This window comes from Rutidosis leptorrhynchoides, chromosome 9 (assembly GCF_046630445.1).
Source record: "Rutidosis leptorrhynchoides isolate AG116_Rl617_1_P2 chromosome 9, CSIRO_AGI_Rlap_v1, whole genome shotgun sequence".
NCBI lineage: Eukaryota > Viridiplantae > Streptophyta > Magnoliopsida > Asterales > Asteraceae > Rutidosis > Rutidosis leptorrhynchoides.
Window position 1 is genome coordinate 306,744,185 of NC_092341.1, and position 22,610 is coordinate 306,766,794.

General features: G+C 35.6%; 1 protein-coding gene and 1 non-coding gene across 2 annotated transcripts; one reads left to right on the plus strand and one right to left on the minus strand.

The window, feature by feature from the left end:
* Positions 1-6,196: 6,196 nt before the first annotated feature.
* LOC139868949 (probably inactive leucine-rich repeat receptor-like protein kinase At5g48380) lies at positions 6,197-20,357 on the minus strand. The gene is made up of 6 exons (XM_071857284.1): positions 20,260-20,357; positions 19,347-19,545; positions 18,529-18,597; positions 18,124-18,388; positions 17,609-18,033; positions 6,197-7,048 (listed from the first exon to the last, which is right to left on the minus strand). Exons 1-6 carry the CDS (start codon positions 20,355-20,357, stop codon positions 6,197-6,199), a joined length of 1,908 nt encoding a protein of 635 aa, XP_071713385.1.
* TRNAR-UCG (transfer RNA arginine (anticodon UCG)) lies at positions 14,580-14,651 on the plus strand. The gene has a single exon. It is a non-coding gene; the product is annotated as a tRNA-Arg (tRNA).
* Positions 20,358-22,610: the final 2,253 nt, after the last annotated feature.

Genomic DNA, 22,610 nt, shown 5'->3' on the forward strand with positions numbered 1-22,610 from the left:
ATGGACTCTGGTGTGTTCTAATGCAAAGAGGTAAAGTCATCGCTTATGCCTCTCGACAATTAAAGGAACACGAGATGAGATATCCGACTCATGATCTTGAGTTGGCGGCGGTTGTGCATGCGTTGAAAATCTGGCGCCATTACTTGTATGGTGTCAAGTGTACGATTTATTCGGATCATAAGAGTTTGAAACATCTCTTTAATCAACGGGATTTGAATTATCGTCAACGTAGGTGGATGGATGTGGTAAAATACTATGATTGTGAGATACTTTATCATCCGGGCAAGGCGAATGTGGTCGCGGATGCGTTAAGTCGAAAGAGTCATCACCCGGCGTTACGATTGGGATTGTTACGTATGATTATTACTAATGATTTTCTTGAAAAACTCGGCGTGATTCAAATAGAGGCTTACGTTCACAACAAGCATGCGGAGTGAATTGTGGGACAATCGGAGTTCATTACTATGGGCTCGCGGGGTTTGTTGTTTTTTCAAGGAAGAGTGTGGGTGCCTAAGATGGGAGATTATCGACAAGTGCTACTTGATGAAGCACATAAGTCAAAGTATTCCATTCATCCGGGCGCAACGAAAATGTATCTTGATTTAAGGAAAGATTATTGGTGGCCGGGCATGAAACGTGATGTTGTGAAGTATGTTGAGAAATGCGTCACGTGTTTGCAAGTTAAAGCCGAGCACCAAAAGTCGTATGGTAAGTTACAGCCGTTAGAAATCCCGAAATGGAAATGGGAGCACATTACCATGGATTTCATCACAAAGTTACCTAAAACGGCGAGAACCCAGTTTGATTCGATTTGGGTTATAGTTGATCGACTGACGAAGAGTGCTTTGTTTCTTCCCATTAAGGAAGCGATATCGTCGGAGACCTTGGCTAAGTTGTTTATCAAGGAAGTCATCTCTCGACACGGTGTTCCTATATCGATTGTTTCTGATCGAGATACTCGTTTTACATCTCGATTTTGGGAAAAGTTTCATGAGGATATGGGTACACAATTGAAATTGAGCACGGCGTATCATCCTCAAACGGACAGTCAAACTGAACGTACGAATCAGACGTTGGAGGATATTACGAGCATGTATTATCGATTTTGGTGGTAGTTGGGACGAGCACTTACCTTTGGTGGAATTCTCGTACAATAATAGTTATCATACTAGTATTGGGATGCCACCTTATGAGATGTTGGGGTGAAGTGGGACAAAAGGAAATCGGGAGTACCGATTTGGTTTTAGAGACGAATAGTAAGATTGTTATGATTCGAGAGCATTTGAAGAAGGCTCAAGATAGGCAAAATTCGTATGCCGACAAACGTAGACGAACGATCGAATTTCAAGAAGGTGACATGGTGATGCTTAAGGTTTCGCCATGGAAAGGTATTATTCGATTCCGAAAACGAGGAAAGTTAGCTCCTCGGTTTATTGGACCATTTAAGGTTTTAGCTCGTGTTGGTGAAGTCGCGTATCGTTTGGAATTACCCGAAGAGCTTGCGGGGATCCATAATACATTTCATGTTTCCCATCTTCGTAAGTGTCTTGCGGATGACTCATCTTGGGTGCCATTAGACGAGATCGAGCTAAACAATAAGTTAGAATATATTGAGGAACCGATTGCCATACTTGATGAGAAGGTCAAAAGGTTGAGACATAAAGAGGTTAGGACTTTTAAAGTTCAATGGCGTCGGAGTAAGGGTTCCGAGTTTACTTGGGAGCCCGAAGAGTTTGTGTTGGTTTATCTTCCTTCTTGTCATGCGGCTTGGATCGCGAGGACGCGCTTCGATTTAAGTGGAGGAGAGTTGTAACATCCCGTTTTCCAGTACACGTCTAAAGGTACACACTTAATCATTGGTACGCTTGTAACTCGTTAGCTTTTGCGTAAATGTATAGATATATGTGTAGTTATATATAGATATATACTTGATAATGTGTGCTTATACAAGTTATACATGGGTTTTGTTAGCATTAAGTCTTGTGAGACTATTGTTGAAGGCTAGGTGAATATAGGAAGCGGGTTTGGATTGTACAAATTAAATAACATCGAAAATTGTTTAAGGTGATCGAGCTGTTCAGATGCAGCCTTAAGCCGCGCCGCGACAAAGGGGTCCGCGCCGCGGCATATAAAGCAATTCAGATCAGACAGTGGGTTAAAAGGGGTCGTTTTTCCTTCGATACGTCGCGCCGTGACAAACGGGCCGCGCCGCGGCATCTCTGCTGTTCTGACTCCGATTTCTACTCAATTTAAAAGGGTTTTAGGGGTAATTTGGTATTTTTGTGTGTAGATCAGATTGGAGCATTAAATCACAGCCACTTATCCATTTATTTCATTTCCTTTTCTCTTTTCTTTCCAATTTCTCTCCCAAAACACAAAACCCACTTAGATTAATCTTGGGATTTGAAGGTGAAGATTTGTGAATCAAACCTAGGAGCAAGAATTAAAGTTGTTCTCCGTGTTGTTAGCTACAAGAGGATAGTCTTGGTAAGTTCTAACTTTATGTTTTAAGTTTTAATTGGGTAATGGCTAGGGTTTTGGTTACTAGAGATTTGTAAGACCCATTTGGGGGTAAAATGGATGAATTTGGGTTATGTTGTTGTAATAAAACCCTAATAGCCACAATCTAGGGTTTTAGCCATGTGATTTGAGGTTGTAAGTGTCAAATGGTGTTGTTAGTCACTAATGCACTTTTAGATTTATGAAAGAAGTGTTAATGGGTAAGTTTGACTTGATTGTGAGTCTAAGTAATATAAAATGGGTCAAAATGTACTAGTTGACCTAATTAGATGAAATGGGTATGGATTACCCTAAGTTTGTGTTAATTGAAGTTTGTAGACTTTAATTCACTAGCCTTAGTGATTAAAGTCGAGTCTTGGCCATTTAAGGGCGGTTTTGGGTGTGGTTGAGTCATTTAATGCGAATTAGGCCATTAAATGCTCAAAGTATAAGTAATGTGGTAAAAGCCATTAGTTGTGTATTGAATGTGTACCTATGTATTAGGTACTTTGCTCGAAGTGTACGGAAGCATTTGAATCACCACCAAAGTGTTAAGGTGAGTGGAATTATTATATATGCATGTATATAATTTATTTACTTGTGGGGTATGGGTTGAAGTCCGTTGTTGACGATACCATACCCTAGAGTATATTATGTTGTGGATGAGGGTTTAAAGTTCGTTGTTGACGATACCTCGTACGTATGGACTTAAAGTTCGATGTTGACGATGCCATACGATTATTATAGTGACGTTGATGAGGGTTTAAAGTTCGTTATTGACGATACCTCATATGTGGGTTTAAAGTTCGGTGTTGACGATACCACATTAATATAGGCGAATGGGATTTAAGTTCGATGTTGACGATACCATTCGTTGGGCTAGCCTTGAGATCTTGAGTACTAGATGTTGACGATACCATTGGTCAACATTTACCTGATCTGCATACTCCGGATATCCTTCCACTTTATTTACTTTTCTGCATTTAGGACCTTTAACTAAAATCAACTACTATCTTTTATCCAGGTAATTTAACTAAAAGACAATTATCCACTTGATCTTCAATTCGTTAATCAGCATAAAAATACGACACTAGGTTAACTTACGCCTTCTACACCTTAGAAAGTAAAAGTAAATTTAGGCCCCGCAAAAATATAAATAAACGAAGACACTGTGTGCTACTGAATCGGACATCCTGCGACCTAACGACACCGCACAAATAAAACCGTCCGTTAGTAGCATATCATAATGGTATCTTCACCTTCACTACTAATCGTTTTATAAAGGCTAATCGATCAAAAAATTATCCCCTCAAGTCTACACCAAAAACGACTATGTGTAACAATGTCGTCCTGCGGAAAGTTGCATTCTTTATATGGAGAGCTAACTTAAAAAGGCTAGTTGACAGAATCTCAATTGACAAATGTAGAATTTATTTTCATTCGGTTTGTTGTCATCTGTGTGATGGCGAAATGGAATTAATTGATCATGCACTCTTCTTATGTAAAGATGATAACTGATGTGTGGAATATAGTTACAAAATGGCGGGGATTTGACGGGCTAAGCTGCAACAATTTAACAGAGAGTTTTGAAGGGAAAGTTTCAGATCCTACTTCATACGTGGATCAGAAAGCACTTGTGTATGTGATGCAAGTGAACGTGTAGAATTTGGTGTCTCTCTATTTGGAAACATTTATTATGGTAGGACAACGAATGGATGTGTGGGTATTTGATATGGAAGAATCACAACTCAAAGGTATTAAAAAACAAAAGCTAGATTGGTCCGATGGCGTTAAAGGAAATACAAATCAAAAGCTTTGAATGGGTCTCACAAATGATAAAAAAGGAAAAGATTGATTGGCATACTTGGCTCACGGCTCTTTGGAGTTGTATGCACTAGCTTCGGTATTTTAAACCGTAATGATCAAGGTTGCAAAAGACGCGAGACGGGGTCGAGACGGTCGGGTCCTAAAAGGGTCGAGACGGTCGAGACGGGGTCGAGACGGAGGTCTAGACGGATGTTGACTAACGTTGACTTTTAAATAAAAATGTTATATATTATATATATATTGTACATTACATTATTCCAAACATAAGCATTTCACACATGTTTAAATACTTCAACATTTCAAACATAAAAAAAGAAACCCTAAGTAATAGCACAACGTTTAATATTAAAAAAAAAAAAAAAAAAAAAAACTTGAAAAAAATCAGAAAAACCCGTTTTTTCCCGTCTCGGACCGTGTTTGACCGTCTTTTGACCGTTTTTTGCCCGATTTCCGTTTTTTCAAACGTTTTATGTATAAACGGGACGGGGCACTCCAAAATCCGTCTACACCCCCGTCTACACCCCCGTTTTTTCCGTTTTTTACAACACTGGTAATGATGGTTGACGACTCATCATCCCAAATATGCTACTGTATCTGATCCTAGTTCACTATTATATCTACTCGTATAAATGTTATAGGTTGAGTCATGTTCTCTTTTTTTTTTTTTTTGTTCGCATAGCAATTATAATTTCGCGTATTGCATCTTGTAGCAGGTTGATGCAGCTATTTGCTCAACTTGATATTGAAAATTGGTTGTATATCTTTCTACGGTAATAAAAGTTTATTAACAAAAATAATAATATTAATAAATAAAATAAATTTTGAAGGTAAACTTCTTTTTATGTTTATTGTGAGATTCAAATATTATTCGGGTTAAAGCTATCAAATAACTTTATACTTTTATTTTTGTTGGTCACATACTTTCAAAAAGTGTTCTAATGTAGGCTATTGCTGACCGGTTACCCGCGTGTGCAGTCCCTGAATGAAACGGACGTTAACATTTAGGCGTTTTTAGGATATTTTCTCATGAAAGTTGTTATAATTCCATCATCTAACACTCATGAACTAAAATCAAGAACTGAAAATTCAAGAAACGATCAAATTGAATTGGACCAAAATTTCATAAACTTTAACTTTTCGATCTGCTATTCAGAGATGCATTTTAACACGATCTGATGCAACACGAAGCCTGAAGGAGTAATCACGAACCTTAAACTCAAATCAATTCGATCTATGAATGCTTCTTGTTAACGTCCGTTAGCCTCAGGGACTGCACACACAGGTAACCGGTCACTAATAACTTACATTAGAACACTTTTTAAAAGTATGTAACGTACACTGGTATTTTTCTGGGTATATAGCCTATATTGAAAAATAAAAAAAATAAAATTATAAAACTATTTGATAGTCTTAACCCATATTATTTTGTGAAAATCTTAAATTGCCTTACGACTACTACTTAACCCAATTATACAACATCGATTAATTCTTATTATCATTGACTACGCGCACAACCAAAGATATCCCCACCTTAGAAAACAAAATACTCACTTTCTACGGAGTATATCACTTTTAAGCGAGATGCCAATAACCATAGTTAAATTTATTACCTCTAATCGGGAAATTTTAACTTTTAACTTAGCCTTCTTTCAGCAAACTTGCCCTTCATTATTATTTTTTTTTTCTTTTTTTTTTTTCTGCAAAATAACGATAACATGAAAATAAGCCATTTTCATCGATCAATGAATAAGACTAAACAAAATATACAAACAAGACATGCCCTTTTCATTATGTGTTTGTTACTAACATGAACTTGCATAGTATGTATATCTGAAGCTACAATTTTTACTCAGTGATCTTCTAAATCAACTCATAAATTTACAGAAATTTTGTTTCTTGATAATGAAATGGCACACATCGCTTGATACACTTGCAACATGTTTTTTACTCCATCCTTTTGTGTTCGAATGCATCTTTCCGCCAATCCAATTATTTCGTATATTTCCTCATCAAATCCTTGTCCCATTAAGCCTTCATCAATAATTACGTTTACTTCTCGGCTCGAATTGATCCATTTTGAAGGTTCTTTTGCACCAGCTATTTCAAGCAACAATATCCCAAAGCAATAAATATCCTCATTGTAAGGACTTGGACTAGAATCTGGAACTAAAGAGTCGAGGCAACTTGATGGCATGCCGCTTGTATTCATCAATATTTGTGATTTGCCAAAATTTGATATTTTTGGCTCAAATTTATCATCTAGTAAGATACATTTTGAGTTGATTTTAAGATGGGCTACACGCATGACGTTATTGTGATGCAGCCATGCCAGTCCTCCTGCTATCCCTAATGCGATCCTAAACCTCAATGTCCATCCCATCTTCTTACCCTCTACTTGTTGCCTTGAATTCAACCATTGATGGAGGGTCCCGTTACACATGTATTTGTATATTAGGAACTTTTTATCCTGTTCAAAATAGAAACTAAGTAGTGGGAGTATATTTGTGTGCCTTAATTTCCCTAAAATTTCGATTTCTAGTAAGAACTCTTTCTCAAACTTATGGAGCCGCTTTACGGCAAGCATCAAACCGTTTGGAAACACAGCCTTATACATGATTCCCATGTTTCCGTAGCCAATTACCTTTCTAACGTCAAAGTTATTGGTAGCCATTTCAAGTTTCACCAAAGTCAGTCGACATATGAATTTCTTCATTGCAGTTACCTGTATTAAAACAATTTTTATATAATTAAGTATATATATATATATATATATATATATATATATATATATATATATATATATATATATATATATATATATATATATATATATATATATATATATATATATTAAACTTGTATATTGGTGTCTGTGTGTAGGGTAAGCATTGGTACTGACTGGATCCATGAGTTTTAGTTTATAGGGCAAAAATAACACATAATTATGTAGAAAACGATAAATAAACATGCTAAGGTAACAACAAAATTAGTGCTAGAACACACAAATCATGTGAAAACAACATCAAAGCGCCTCTAAAATGATACCTATATTGCAACAAACATAAAAGCGACCACACAAATAAAATACAATATAAAACGATGTTAAAATGAAAACAAAAATACATATCCAAAATATCTTTTATCTTTTATGTTTTAGTATAACTAAATTGTTTATTTTTATTTTATTCTATTTTTTTGACAAAAAACGAAAAATATATAATAAATCATTTTTTTCGGAAAAAGAAAATGACTAAAAGAGAATACAATCTACAACAAAGGATGACAAACCCTCGATGATAGTAAACTAAAATGTGTATATTCATAACTAGTACTACTAGATAATTAAAAGCATAATATATATATTATTATGGGTATACATTTTGATTATTAATTAGTTATCAAATTAGACTACTTAACGGGGGTTAAATCAACATTTTATAAAAAGGTGAAAAGCTCGGTAACATTTTATTAACATTGTATTTTGCTAGGGGTTTCATTTTTTTGATAAACTTCTTTCCACATATAAAAGTGTATTCGTTTTTTCGCGAATAAATAACAAAAAAAAGCTAAAATGTTCTTTTAGTAAAAACAAAGGGTTGTAAAGTACTCCGTAATTATCAAATAATCTGGGGTCGTGAATCGTGATATTCTCACAAAAGGTCTTAGTTTGAAACCTCACAATTAGCACATTTCGGGGTGTCGAGGGAAAGAGTTTGAAACTTCACGGGTTAAGATAGGTACATTTAAATAAATTAATTCACCCTCTCCGAATAACCTGAAATTGTCTTCCATTTACCCGTTTTACCCGTATATATTTCAGTGTATTTTGAAGTTCTCAGGATTTTCACACAAAAAAATTCTCATTTCATCCCTTACTATATATATATATATATATATATATATATATATATATATATATATATATATATATATATATATATAGTAAGGGATCAAATGAGAATTTTTTTGTGTGAAAATCCTGAGAACTCCAAAATACACTGAAATTCGAGCAAATAAAGTGGCGGGCGAGCAAAAAACGTGAAATTCGAGCAAAAAAATTGAAATTCGAGCAAAAAACGTGAAATTCTAACAAAAAAAGGCGGGCGAACAAAAACGTGATATTCGAACAAAAATTGTGATATTCGAACAAAAATATGTTCTACATTTTTGAAATTCGAAATAAAAATTAAGAACACGCGGGTAGTCGAACAAAAATATTGAAATTCGAACAAAAATGTGTTCTACATTTTTGTAAATTGAACAAAAAAAATTGTTCTTATGTGTTTGTTTTTTTGCTCGAATTTAGTCTTTTTTGCTCGATTTTTTTTTTGCTCGCCCGCCACTTTTTTTGCTCGAATTTCAGTGTATTTTTGAGTTCCTAGAGTTCTCACACTATGTTCATTAGCTGAAATTACATGTTGAATTGTTAAGTATATGAAACTGTTCACATGTTCGGAAACAAATATGCAAATGTGAACGATAAACTATATATTTAATTATATAGGTAAAATATAAGTGTTTTTCAACTATTTTATGTTCATTCATACTCTTCATCAAGGTTTATGTGCGATTCAATCTAGTTACATGTGAAAATCTTTATTAATAAAAAGTTCTCGCGGTTCTCGCCTTTTTTTATGGTTCTCGTTTGAACTTTTGGTTATATATTTGGAGAGGATCCAGTGAGAACTTTTTTGTGTGAGAACTCTAGGAACTCTAAATACACTAAAATTCGAGCAAAAAAGGTGCGCGGGCGAGCAAAAAAAGGAAATTCGACCAAAAATATAAAACACGGACGAACAAAAAAATCATAGTCGAGCAAAAAAAAAAAATTTTCGAATTTTAAAAAATGTAGAACACATTTTTGTTCGCCCGCCTTTTTTTTTTATTCGACTATCAATTTTTTGTTCGCCCGCCTTTTTTGTTCGAATTTCAAAACTGTAGAACACTTTTTTTTCGACTATCATGTGTTCTATATTTTTTTGTTCGACTATCATGTGTTCTATATTTTTTTGTTCTTATTTCAAAAATGTAGAACACACTTTTGTTCGCCCGCCTTTTTTTTGTTCTACTATCAATTTTTTGTTCGCCCGCCTTTTTTTTCTTTCTCGAATTCGTTGTTTTTTGCTCGCCCGCTACTTTGCTCGAATTTCAGTGTATTTTGGTGTATTTTTGAGTTCCCATGGTTCTCACACCAAAAAAGTTCTCATTTGATCCATTTACAATATATATATATATATATATATATATATATATATATAGGTTCAAACGAGAACCATAAAAAGAGCGATAACTGCGAGAACTTTTTAATTTCATAGTTTTTATGTATTTAAATGAAACAAATTGCTTGAAAATGTTAATTAATGTTCATGTCGTTAACAAACATATGTTCATTACCACAGATTACATGTTAAATTGTTAATTATATGAATTTGTACACATCTTCACTAACAAATATGCACATGTGAACGAGAAACTATATAGTTTATTATATAGGTAAAATATAAGTTTCTTCAAACTTTTTTATATTCATTCTTGCTCTCCATCAATACTTATAGGTGATTCAATTTACTCATGTGTGAAAATCTTTTTAAATTAAAGGTTCTCACAGTTCTCACCTTTTTTTATGGTTCTCGTTTGAACTTTTGGCTATATATATATATATATATATATATATATATATATATATATATATATATATATATATATATATATATATATATATATATATATATATATATATATATATATATATATATAGTGGACCAATCCATAGCTAAGCACTAAATGGGGTACAAACTGAATAAGTGAATATTAGCATGACATTTTAGAAATCCTAATTTTATACTAAAAAACGCAAAAGGGTATGTTGGTCATTTTCATAATTTATTTTTCCATAGCTTTTTTCAGGAGCAATTAGGGTTCATACACTGATACGTTCTCATCATTATTTATCAAAATTCATACTTTCAAAAGATGATTCCTACAACAAATTGATATTACATTCATGATCTTAGCCCTAATCCTAAACTACGTTCATCGTCAATTTCGATTTACATAAACAAATTTGAATAGTTTGATCTCGAGTTCATGTTTCTTTTGAAAACTTCACAAATCGAGGAGTATAGAACAATTTAGACAATCTCGGGATGAAATGAGCATAGATCTGGATTCATTATCACTTGTTTGTACTTCGTGATTCATCGATTCAGATTGAAGAACATCATGGAAATTGCAGATTCCAATTCAAACTTCGCTCATTTTCGGTCAACTAATTGATTCGAGAGTTTCGTGATGTTTCTGATTAAAGTGATGATCGAAAAGTGTTCCTGGAATGATTTAGAGCAAATTTCGTGTTGGAATCACACAACCACGTATATTTTCCTTTTTATCGTCATCCACATTGTATTATCTGTGATTTTTATGTTAAATCTTTAGCTTTGGTAATTGAATAGTTGTTAATATGTTACTATTTGTGTAGTTGTATACTGATTATTCTGAATATAATGTTTTCATTGATTTTATTAGTGGTATTGTCTTACTTTGATGAATTTGTCGACCTATTTTATTTATTTATCCGTGGTTTCAGGAAGGAGGATTTGATTTAGATATGTCATACATCACTGAAAATATAATTGCAATGGGATTCCCTGCTGGTGATATGAGCTCAGGCTTCTTTGGATATTTTGAGGTGAACTTTAGACATCTGTCGTTACAACATATGTAAAACTTATCATGATTACTATTATTATAACAGTTGAAACTTGAACTGATCAAATTAATATAGCTGATGCTCGTCTATAACTCTTTGCAGGGATTTTATCGTAACCACATGGAGGAAGTAATCAAGTTCTTTGAAACCAATCACAAGGTAGCAACATTTTCTTATGTGCTTTTTCTAGCGAAACTGATCCTATCATAATTTGATGCTCACAACAGTTATGTTTTATCCGTCTCTTAGTAGTTATTATTATTATTATTATTATTATTATTATTATTATTATTATTATTATTATTATTATTATTATTATTATTATTATTATTATTATTATTATTATTATTATTATTATTATTATTATTATTATTATTAGTGCTATTATTACTATAATTAGGATTATTATGATTATTATTTGTATTATTACTATTATTACTGTTATTTGTAATTTGTATTTGTATTATTATTACCCGTTTCATTGCCATTTTTATTAGTATTGATTATTGATTATTACTAATACTATTTTTATTTTTATGTTATTATTACTATTAATATTTTTTTATTATTACGTTTTACTATTACCTCTATTATTTACTATTATTATTATATTAGTAGTAGTATTAATATTAATATTAATATTAATATTATTATTAGTTTTAGTATTATTAATATTATTATTTCTTCTGGTAACTTTTAATAGCTACTATTATTTGTATTATTACTTCTATCTTTACTATCCGTTTTATGTACTTTTGTATAACTTGTAGACTAGTTGTTGTTGTTTTTTTTTTTTTTTTTTTTTTAAGGTTTGATTGTATGTCTGTTTGTTTGTATGTTCGTTTGTTTGTATGTATGTATGAACGCTTGTTTATGGTTGTATATTGTATGTTATGGAGGTATGCCTTTTCATGTTTGTTTGCTTATGTAGGTACGTTTTGTATGTAGGTAAGGATGTATGTATCTATGTATATATGTAATATGTACGTACGTAGATTTGTATGCTTATGTAGATATGTTTGTATGGTTGCTTGTATGTATGGATATAGGTATGTATGCACGTACAAGTTTCATGTATGTATGTAGTTTTGCTTATGTACGAATGTATATTGGTATGTATATAGGTGTGTTTTTGTACGTGTGGGTGTTTCGGAAATGTTGTGTGGTGTGTGTTTTGGGTGTGTTTTGTGTTTGTGGGGGTGTGTGTGTGGGGGAGTGGGGGTGTGTGTGTGTGTATGGTGGGTGAGTACTTGTGGGTGTGGGAGGGTGGGTGGGGGTGGGGTGTGTGTGTGTGAGTGCATCTCGCATCGTTCGGTGCATCTTGGGGCTATTAGGACGGAGGACGACCTTCTTTGCTTTTGAGCTTCGTTGGTTTTCTTTTAGTTGTGTGGCTTCGGGGATGTCTACCGTAAAAGTGCATGAGTGGTGTTTGGTTTTGTTCTAGGTGGTTGGCTCTTTGCGTGCGCAACAACTCCCACCTGGCATGCCTCTCGAGTTTTGTTTACAAGGTCTTTTGGCTCTACTATTCGAGGCAACAACAAGCGTCGATTTTGTGGCGTCTTGAATGCCGCTTAGAGCCTAAATTAATTTTTCAGGCAGGTTTAAATACCCATGGAAATTTGATTTCTACTATTTTCATGGCGTATCTTTTCTACTTTTACTTTTTATTTATTTATTTATCCTTATTTATTTCTATTTTTTTATTTTTTTTATTTTTAATTTTTTTATTTTATTATTATTATTATTATTATTATTATTAATTTTTTATTTTTTATTTTTTATATAGAGGCCGGAGGTCCGCACGGAAGCAATCTCTCTACTCTGGGGTAGGGAGAGGGATGACTTTCTCTTCATGTGGGTAGAGAATTTTTCTCGACTCGTGGATAGAGAAACGACTTCTCCTCTATTCTAGGATAGAGGAAGGATTGTTTACATCTCACCTCCCCATACCTCGCATATGCGGGATTGGGTATTGTTCTTGTTGTTGTTGTTGCAGTTGGGGCTAGATGTAAAGGTGCCTTCAAATTAGGTAAAAGTTAACAGTACTTAAAAGACGGTACGCTATCATGCACCGAAAGTGTTGACGGCGTTAGACCAACTATCTTTGGCAAACGGGGGTTCTTGTTTGTCGATTAGCTTGGCACAAGTTTTTGAATGAATTTGGGGGATATTATTCCGAGTTTCAAGGCGTTGTTCAAGCACTAGCAGCCTTGGATTGCTCACACTCTCTCGCTCTTCTTGCAAGAAACAAGGTTTTTTGTCTTTGATGATCTCATAAATTTATTCTAGATGTGGTAATTTCAACCCCTTTACCTACTGAATTTGTTATTTTATGATTTCTTTTATCCTAAGTTTAAATTTACCTAATATGCTAACAATGGAATGGGTCAAAATTCAGTCTATGAACCCAACCTGACCTGTTTCAGTCTGAACAAGTACTCGCGACCAGTTTATCTTTCAATGATTTTTTTATAAGGGAGCTGAAACCTGAAGTGCGCCCAATTGCCTGTGTGGGATGTGACGATGTTGCTTTGTGCGTTGCTAATTGTCGTTCTGAAGAAAGTCTCAGGTTCTGGATCAAGGTATATCTAGTCATTTGTATGCCAAAAACACTGAACATCTATTCGTAGATAATTAAGGCCTTAATTACAATTACAAAAAAGTGTATTTTAATCTTTGAATAAAGGATAGTTTTGGAGGTTGTATGCACTAAAGAACAACTTTGTGACCCTTTAAACCTTTTGACCCGTTCCCATCTAATATTTTGTATTCAATTATGTTGAGATAAGGCATAGCCCAAATTGACACATCCATTAGTAAATGGGTTGAAGTTGCTACATTTAGTATGGGTGAGTGAAATTTTGTGTTTCCTTGTAATTACTTGTAGGGTAAAAAGTTTTCAATCCAAGGTCTTTTGGGTAATATTCCATATGCTCTAATGATTTCGTTGATGGAACATTGGTGATATTTCGCTTGGCACCCCAGGTATATATGCTTGCTGCTATACATAGAAAAATAGTTTTTTTTTTCATCTGTGTTTTTTGATTTTGTACTTTTGATTATGTTTTTCGTTTCATGGCAAGTAAGAAATTATACATCTATGAAAAGGATTCACAGATAACAATAATGAATTTTGAGAAGGTGAACAAAGAACTGTTTGAACGAGATTTGTAGAAGATGGACATCATCATACACTACTATATTTTGAAACTTGAAAAGAAAGCATGATGAATAGTAGATCATTTATCATTCATCGGGTATTTTTTTTATCATTCATCAGCTACTTTTATCATTCATTTGGTATTTTTATCATTCATTTGGTATTTTTATCATTCATCGGGTATTTTTTTTATTATTCATCAGCTATTTTTATCATTCATCGGGTATGAATGATAAATGCTTGATGAATGATACTATTTTTTGATAAATGAGAAATGTATGATAATGGATAACATTATGATGACTGATAACCGTTTTTTGATAAAAGATAAGTGTTTTTTATATGAATGACAACAATTATATGAATGATAATTGTTTGATGATTGGGCATTTGATCTAGTGGTATGATTCTCGCTTTCGATGCGGGAGGTCCCGAGTTCGATTCTCGGAATGCCCAATTCTTTTTTATAAAACTAATCATGATAATTGTTTTGTGATGAATGATAACTGTTTTGTGATAAATTATAATTAATGATAAATATTTGATGAATGATGATTGTCTGATGAATGATAACTATTTGATGATTGATAATTGTTTTCCGATGAATGATAAATGTTTTTCGATGAATGATAAATTTTTTCAATGAATGGTAAATATTTGATGAATGATAATTGTTTTTATATGAATGATAGATATTTATGATGAATGATAAATATTTGATGAATGATAATTGTCTGATGAATGATAACTATTTGATGAATGATAAATGTTTTTCGATGAATGATAAATGTTTTTCGATTAATGATAAATTATTTTTGATGAATGATAAATATTTTTCGTTGAATAACAATTGTTTTTCGATGAATGATAAATGTTTTTCGATGAATGATAATTGTTTTTCGATGAATGATAAATGTTTATGATGATAATTGTTTATGATAAATGATCATTGTTTTCTGATGAATGATCATTGTTTTCTTACGAATGATAACTATTTAATGAATGATAAATGTTTTTCGATGAATGTTATCATTTTTTTTATGAATGATAATATTTTGATGAATGATAATTCTTTTCTGATGAATGAATGACAATTCTTTTTTGATGAATGATAATTATTTCCAAAGACTAGACCTAGGTGACCTTTTACCCACTACAATGGGAGTGGGTAATTTTTTATGATAAATGATCATTATTTTCTAATGGTGGTGGTGGTGGTTGGTGGTGGTTCGTAGTGGTGGTTGGTGGTGATGGTGGGTGGTTGGTGGTGGTGGTGGTGGTTGGTGGTTAGTGGTGATGGTTAGTGGTGGTTAGTTGTGGTGGTTAGTGGTAGTGGTGGTGGTTGGTGGTGGTTAGTGATGATGGTTACTGTTGGTGGGTGGTGGTGGTTAGTGATGATGGTTACTGTTGGTGGGTGGTGGTGGTGGTGGCTGGTGATGTGGGTAGTGGTGGGTGGTGGTGGTTGGTGGTGGGTGGTGGTGGTGGGTGATGGTGGGTGGGTGGTGGTGGTGGCTGGTGAGTGGTGGTGGTTGTTGGTGGTGAGTGGTGGTTGGTGTGGTGGGTGGTGGTGGTGAAAGGTGGTGGTGGATGGTGGTGCGTGGTAGTGGGGGGTGGTGGTGGGTAGTGGGGGGTGGGTGCTGGTGGTGGTAGCTGGCTGGTGGTGGATGGTGTGGGTGTGGGTGGTGGTGGTGGGTGGTGAGTGGTGGTGGTTGTTGGTGGTGGGTGGTGGTGGGAGGTGGTGGTGGGTGGTGGTGCGTGGTGGTGGCGGTAGTAGTGGATAGTGGGTGGTGGTGGTGGTGGGGGTGGTGGTGGGTGGTGGTGTTTGATGTTTGGTGGTTATTGGTAGTTGGTGGTGGTGGGTGGTTGGTGGTGGTGGGTGGCGGTGGTTGGTGGTGGTGGATGGAAGGTGGGTGGTGGTGGTGGTGGTTGATAGTGGTAGGTGGTGGTAGTGGTGGTTGGTGGGTGGTGGTGGTTGATGGTGATAGGTAGTGGTGGTGGGTGGTGGTGGTGGGTGGTGGTGGGTGGGTGGTGGTGATGGATGGTGGTTGGTTGTGGGTGGTGGTGTGGTGGGTGGTGGTGGGTGGTGGTTGGTGGTGGTGGGTGGTGGTGGGTGGGTGGTGGTTGGTGGTGGTGGTTGGTGGTGGTGGTTGGTGGTGGTGGGTGGTTGGTGGTGGTGGTGGGTGGTGGTAGGTGGTGGTGGTGAGTGGTGGTGGTAGGTGGTGGTGGTAGGTGGTAGTGGTTGGTGGTGGTGGGGGTGGTGGTTGATGGTGGTGGTTGGTGGGTGGTGGTGATTGATGGTGGTTCGTAGTGGTGGGTGGTGGTGATGGTGGGTTGTTGGTTGTGGTGGTGGTGGTTGGTGGTTAGTGGTGGTTAGTTGTGGTGGTTAGTGGTAGTGGTGGTGGTTGGTGGTGGTGGTTACTGTTGGTGGGTAGTGGTGGTGGTGGTGGGTGGTGGTGGTTGGTGGTGGTGGTGGTGGTTACTGTTGGTGGGTGGTGGTGGTGGGTGGTGGTGGTTGGTGGTGGTGGTGGTGTGGGTAGTGGTGGGTGGGTGGTGGTGGTGGTGGCTAGTGAGTGGTGGTGGTTGTTGGTGGTGGGTGGTGGTTGGTGTGGTGGGTGGTGGTGGTGAGAGGTGGTGGTGGATGGTGGTGCGTGGTAGTGGGGGGTGGTGGTGGGTAGTGGGGGGTTGGTGCTGGTGGTTGGTTGTGGGCGGTGGTGGTGGGTGGTGGTTGGTGGTGGTGGGTGGTGGAGGGTGGTGGGTGGTGGTGGGTGATAGGTGGTGGTGGTGGTGAGTGGTGGTGGTGGTGGTGGTTGGTGGTGGTGGGGGCGGTGGTTGATGGTGGTGGTTGGTGTAGTGGGTGGTGGTGGGTGGTGGGTGGTGGGGGCGGTGGGTGGTGGTGGTAGTGGTGGGTGGTGGTGGTGGTGGTTGGTGGTGGGAGGTGGTTGTGGTGGTGGTGGTGGGTGGTGGTTGTGGTGGTGGTGGTGGGTGGTGGTTGGTGGTTAGTTGTGGTGGTGGGTGGTGGTGGGGGTGGTGGTGGTTGGTGGTGGGTGGTGGTGGTGGGGGTGGTGATGGGTGGTGATGGGTGGTAGGTGGTAGTGGGTGGTTGGTGGTGGTGGGTGGTGGTGGCGGTGGGTTGCGGTGATGTAGGTGGTTCATAATATGTTAACTTTTGTATAATTAATTTTTATTAATTATAATTACTAAAATGACCTTTTTACCCTTCTTTGCATTTTAAGCTAAGTTGAAGTTTTATGATATTTTGTGGTTCATATTTACTTATCCGGTTTGTACTCATTTTAAACTTAGCCACGGATCGTGCCTCTATATATATATATATATATATATATATATATATATATATATATATATATATATATATATATATATATAAGCTAGAAGATTGAAGGAGATATTACCTCTGTATCTTGGCTGCAACTTTCTTCTGTAATTGGTATCTCGGGGGATACTGTAACCAAGTAACGCTTCCTTGTCTTTAATTTGTTGATCAAGTCGCTTATAGACAGTCCAGAAAAATAACAGAACATAGTTAAGATAGTAGAAAGAGGAAATCCAACCGCAAACCCTATGAAAAATATATCTACATGCATACAACGTTTCAATGGACGTCCGCATAGCCCTGAGTTTCCTGAATAGTAATTTGCAGATATATTTACATTCGGAAAAGGGGGTACTGGTCCCCACAGTTTGTTTTCAGCGACATTAAATTCCTTGATACGATACAGTGTACTCAATTCTTGAGGGATTTGGCCCGTCAGTTGGTTGTGGTCAAGCTTCAGAACATTGATGCTACTGCATTTTGCAATGCTACGTGGAATTGGACCTGAGAACTAGTTGAATGAGAGATCAAGAGTCACGAGGAAGGGTAAAATATCTCCAAGATTAGATGGAATTCGTCCTGTGAGTTTGTTGCCAGAGAGATCTAATCCAGTGAGGCTGGTGCAATTTTTAATGCCCACTGGAAAAGGTCCTCTGAGTCCCATGCCTGATAACCGAATATTCAAAACTTTGTAATCACCATTAATATTCGAGAAATCGACACCAACAAAGTCACCAAAATCCCACGAAACTAAATCATTATGTGGATCTTCCAGTGACTCCCGGATGGATCTTAGGCAACTGATATCTGACTCACTTGCATTGCTAATAGCACAGCAAGTTGTTAGTATGATTAGCATCTGCAAGAGTAAACTAGAGATACATATCTTTTTCATTGTGAATTGAGTGAAGTGTTGTATATGCATGATGATGACATGGGGATACTATTTTACCTATATATGTATGTGTATGATATGGTTTGAAAACGTGTTGTGTTGACCTGAAGTGTTACACGTCTTTTGTGGATCTCATATTGACTTTCAAGAAAAATATGGTCAAGGAAAGTGGGCTATAAGACAATAAAAAAAACGTGAAAGTGAAATTAGTAAATAGTATAGACATTAGCCTGCTCATAGAAAAAAAAACATCTGTCATCTAAAAAAATAAAAGAATGAAAATACTTTATATATATATATATATATATATATATATATATATATATATATATATATATATATATATATATATATATATAAAGCTAAAATAATGTTAATCTGTTTCTTTCGCATTTAGTCAGTTTTTTTTTTTTTTTGGAACGTCAAAATCACCTCACTATGGAGATATTAGGGAAGGGAACAACATAAACATTACAACACGCTTATAAGCCAACCAGTTCAACTAATATTTTGTTTACCTCTATCAGTAATCCAATTAAATGAGTACAAACGAATTAAATCAAACGAATCTCGTTTCAACCGTCAAACAGAACTGCATTACGATACTTCCAAATCAACCAAATTGTAGTTGCAACAATCGTGTAAACTCGCTTCTTAGTGCCCAACAACTGCTACCAACTATGATACCATATGAACCACTCGGACCACTCCTCAAAAAACGGCATTTGAGTATCAATTCATATCCTAACTTTCCTCCAAACTTCCAAGGCAACATCACAAGTGAACAAAACATGAGACACCGATTCCACTCAATACGGACAAAGGGGACATCCGATGTTATTAATTTCCGTAGTTCTAGCCGATAAATTAATCCGAGTAGGTAATAAGTCTAGTACTATTAATTTCCATAGTCCAAATCAACCTTACGTGGAATACAATTATCCCACACCGTACTTGTCGAACCACCAATAGGCCTAGTACTATCAATATACCTTATGGTTATCGACACTTGGAAATTTCCGTCGTTGGAAATAGACCAAGACCATGCATCTTTAACCTCCGAAAGCTGCGTAGCACTTATGTCAACCAACAACCCCGTAAGTTGTGAATCTGTACGACAACTGCAAAAGTTATGTGACCAGTTCCAACACCATGTTCCCTCGTTCAAACAGTCCGCTAACAAATAATCTTTTTCAACTTCGGGATGATAGAGGCGTGGATATTTATCCTTGAATGCCGTCCCGTCTTTTCACTTATCTTTTCAAAACCGAATGCTTCTACCATCCCCTACTCTCATACGAATCACAACCGTAGGCAAAATAAGCACTAGAAGTTATCACATGAAAAGAGGCTAAGATATTTGACCAAATACCAATTGACCACTCCGGGTGTATTTTAAGTTACCGTAATTAGAATTATGTTTAATTTAATTACTGAATTATGTATAATCACTACTATAGAAGTATTATACTCCATATATTGTAGTATTTTACTAATATTTAATGGGTGTCGATATTTCTAACACTATTTTCAATAAATTCACCAACTTTTCATGCTCTTTCCTAAAATACCCTTACATATTTATTTATCAAATACTCCTATATTAATTCTTTCAAACTCTCGTTTCATCTTTCATCTGTATTTCACTTACTTTTACTAGTAATATTCATATTTATTAATAATACAGAGTTGTAATCAGGAGAAAACAAGAAAAAGGTTGAGATCACAGGAACACTCCTCAGCCCTTGGATTATTTTTGATAAATGAACCAGATTAAACTACCAAATTATACAGGGAGGGTATTGTCGTCATTTTGCAAATACACATCTACGTACGTAGCAAAACCATGAATGTTATCGAGCAAAACCTTCAAAAACCCTAAACAGCTCCTGGCGATGGCGATTAAGGTTTCTCCGGCGAAAAATTCAGTCATCTTCAACCTCGTTAACACCGTTAATTCACTCCAATTTCTGATTATACGATTCCGTAACGTATTTAACTTCGATTCGTAAACAGTCGTTCACTCCAAATTGAAAGGATATACGAATTCGTTCTCAAAATCAATTGATATTCACCTTCAGTTTAAGCAAATGGAACCAGAAATCGATATCAGTGATGAAGAACTAAACGAAATTCAGAATGCTGAAGGTATGTGTATTTTTTTTCTTCAATCACATGTGATTAGATATGATGAAACTGTGTTTACTGTGAATTTAAGTAATTTCTTCGTCAATCACATGTAATTTCTTGTAAAAATCACATGTAAGTGTTTTATGATAATGCATTACTGTGATATAAAGTGATAATGATCAATACAATGAAGATAGAAACCGAACTATTGTAAATTTTCAGTTAGTCAATCACATGTGATTGAGTTTTATGATAATACATTATGTGATGTATTTTGTTGTTAAGTAATCTTTGATATGAATGATAATCACATGTGACTTACGATGCAATAAGTTATTCAGTCACTATAACTTATGCAATTTGTTTGTTGTAAATGACTATAACTATATGCAATTTGTTTGTGAATGTTTTGTTGTTCAATAACATGTGATTGTTTTCTTATTCAATCGCATGTGACTTATTATGCAATAACTTATGCAACCACTACAGAACGAACAAGTATGTTATTTGGCTTATTACAGTTTCTAATCACATGTGATTGACTGTTTCTAATCACATGTGATTGCCATGTTATTTGATATATTGGAGTTTCTAATCACATATGATTGTCTTCTTTGACATGTTATTTGGTATATTTGTGTTTCTAATCGCATGTGATTGAAATGTTATTTGGTATATTGAATTTTCTAATACATGTGATAGTCTTTTTTGACATGTTATTTAGTATATTTGAGTTTCTAATCACATGTGATTTACATGTTATTTGGTATATTTGAGTTTCTAATCACATGTGATTGTCTTTTTGGACAGGTACAACATCAAGTTTGTACCATTTACTGGCATAGATAACCACCGTAGGTGCAACTGTGAGATTGATCAGGGATGAAACAACCGAGAGTTACACATGGATTCTTAATTGCTTCATGAATACATTCGAGAAAGAGCCAAACAACTCATTCTAAACCCAAATTCCTAAACCCTAAACCCTAAACTCTAAATCATTCTGGGGCTCCACATCAGGTCTCAGGCTGCCAAAGTGTTTATTACCAACCTAAACATGGTAATAAGTGAGTCCTACATCAGTTCTGGGGCCCACATAGTCTAGGATCAGAGGTCCGTGTCAAATCTTCACTGGGTTGGCCCATTTTGGTTTGGGATTTGGTGATTGGTGAATTAGGTTTACAGCTGTTGCACCTGTATGATCTAGTTTTGGGAAATTTGACCTTGCCGGGTCAACCTTATAACTCTGATGATACTCCATGTTATAATGTGATGATTTTATGGAGTAATGATGATTTACATATGATTTATTATGATTATGAGAGGAGTAGAGTTTTAGGTGTGAATCTGATGGAATATTTAGGGTTTTTAGTAAAGGTTGACTTTTTGAGTCAAAGGGTATTTTGGGAACATAAATGGTGCTTAAAGTTTACTTTGTGGCTTATGATGAAATGCAAATGGAAATTTGGTCAATGTATGCTTATTTCTCAAAATGTTGACCAAGTTGGACTCTCAGTCAAAACTGCAGGTTTAATGAGTTTTGACTTTTTGAGCCAAGGGTTTTTATGGGTTCCTAGGTGGTACTTAAAGTTTATTATATGGCTAAGGATGCATAGCAGGTGGCAGGGTGTTCAAAGTATATGTAATTTCCAAATTGTTGACCAAATTAGACCTGCAGTCAAAGTTGCTGACCTAATGGAATATAGAAGGTACTCTGATGTGCTTAGGTGCTTATTCAAGATGGTTTTTGGTTTTCTCATTAGCAAATTGATGACAAAATGCACTAGAATTTCTCCAAAGTGTGCAACTGAGCTCATTAATTTTATTTTGCCCTCACCTCAGTCTGGGATTGTAGTGATGTGTTTTAAAATTATTTAGTATGATTATTGTGTTCTAATTGGTATGGTGCAACAGCAAATCAAGATTAGGATCGTGATTATGGGTTTTGATGTTAATTTTGAAGGACATGGTCAATGGTTATAAGTGTTTCAAGTGAGGTTCAATGGTAATATGAGAATGCAGAGTCAAATGGTAATTTTTTGGTTTTTTGGACTGC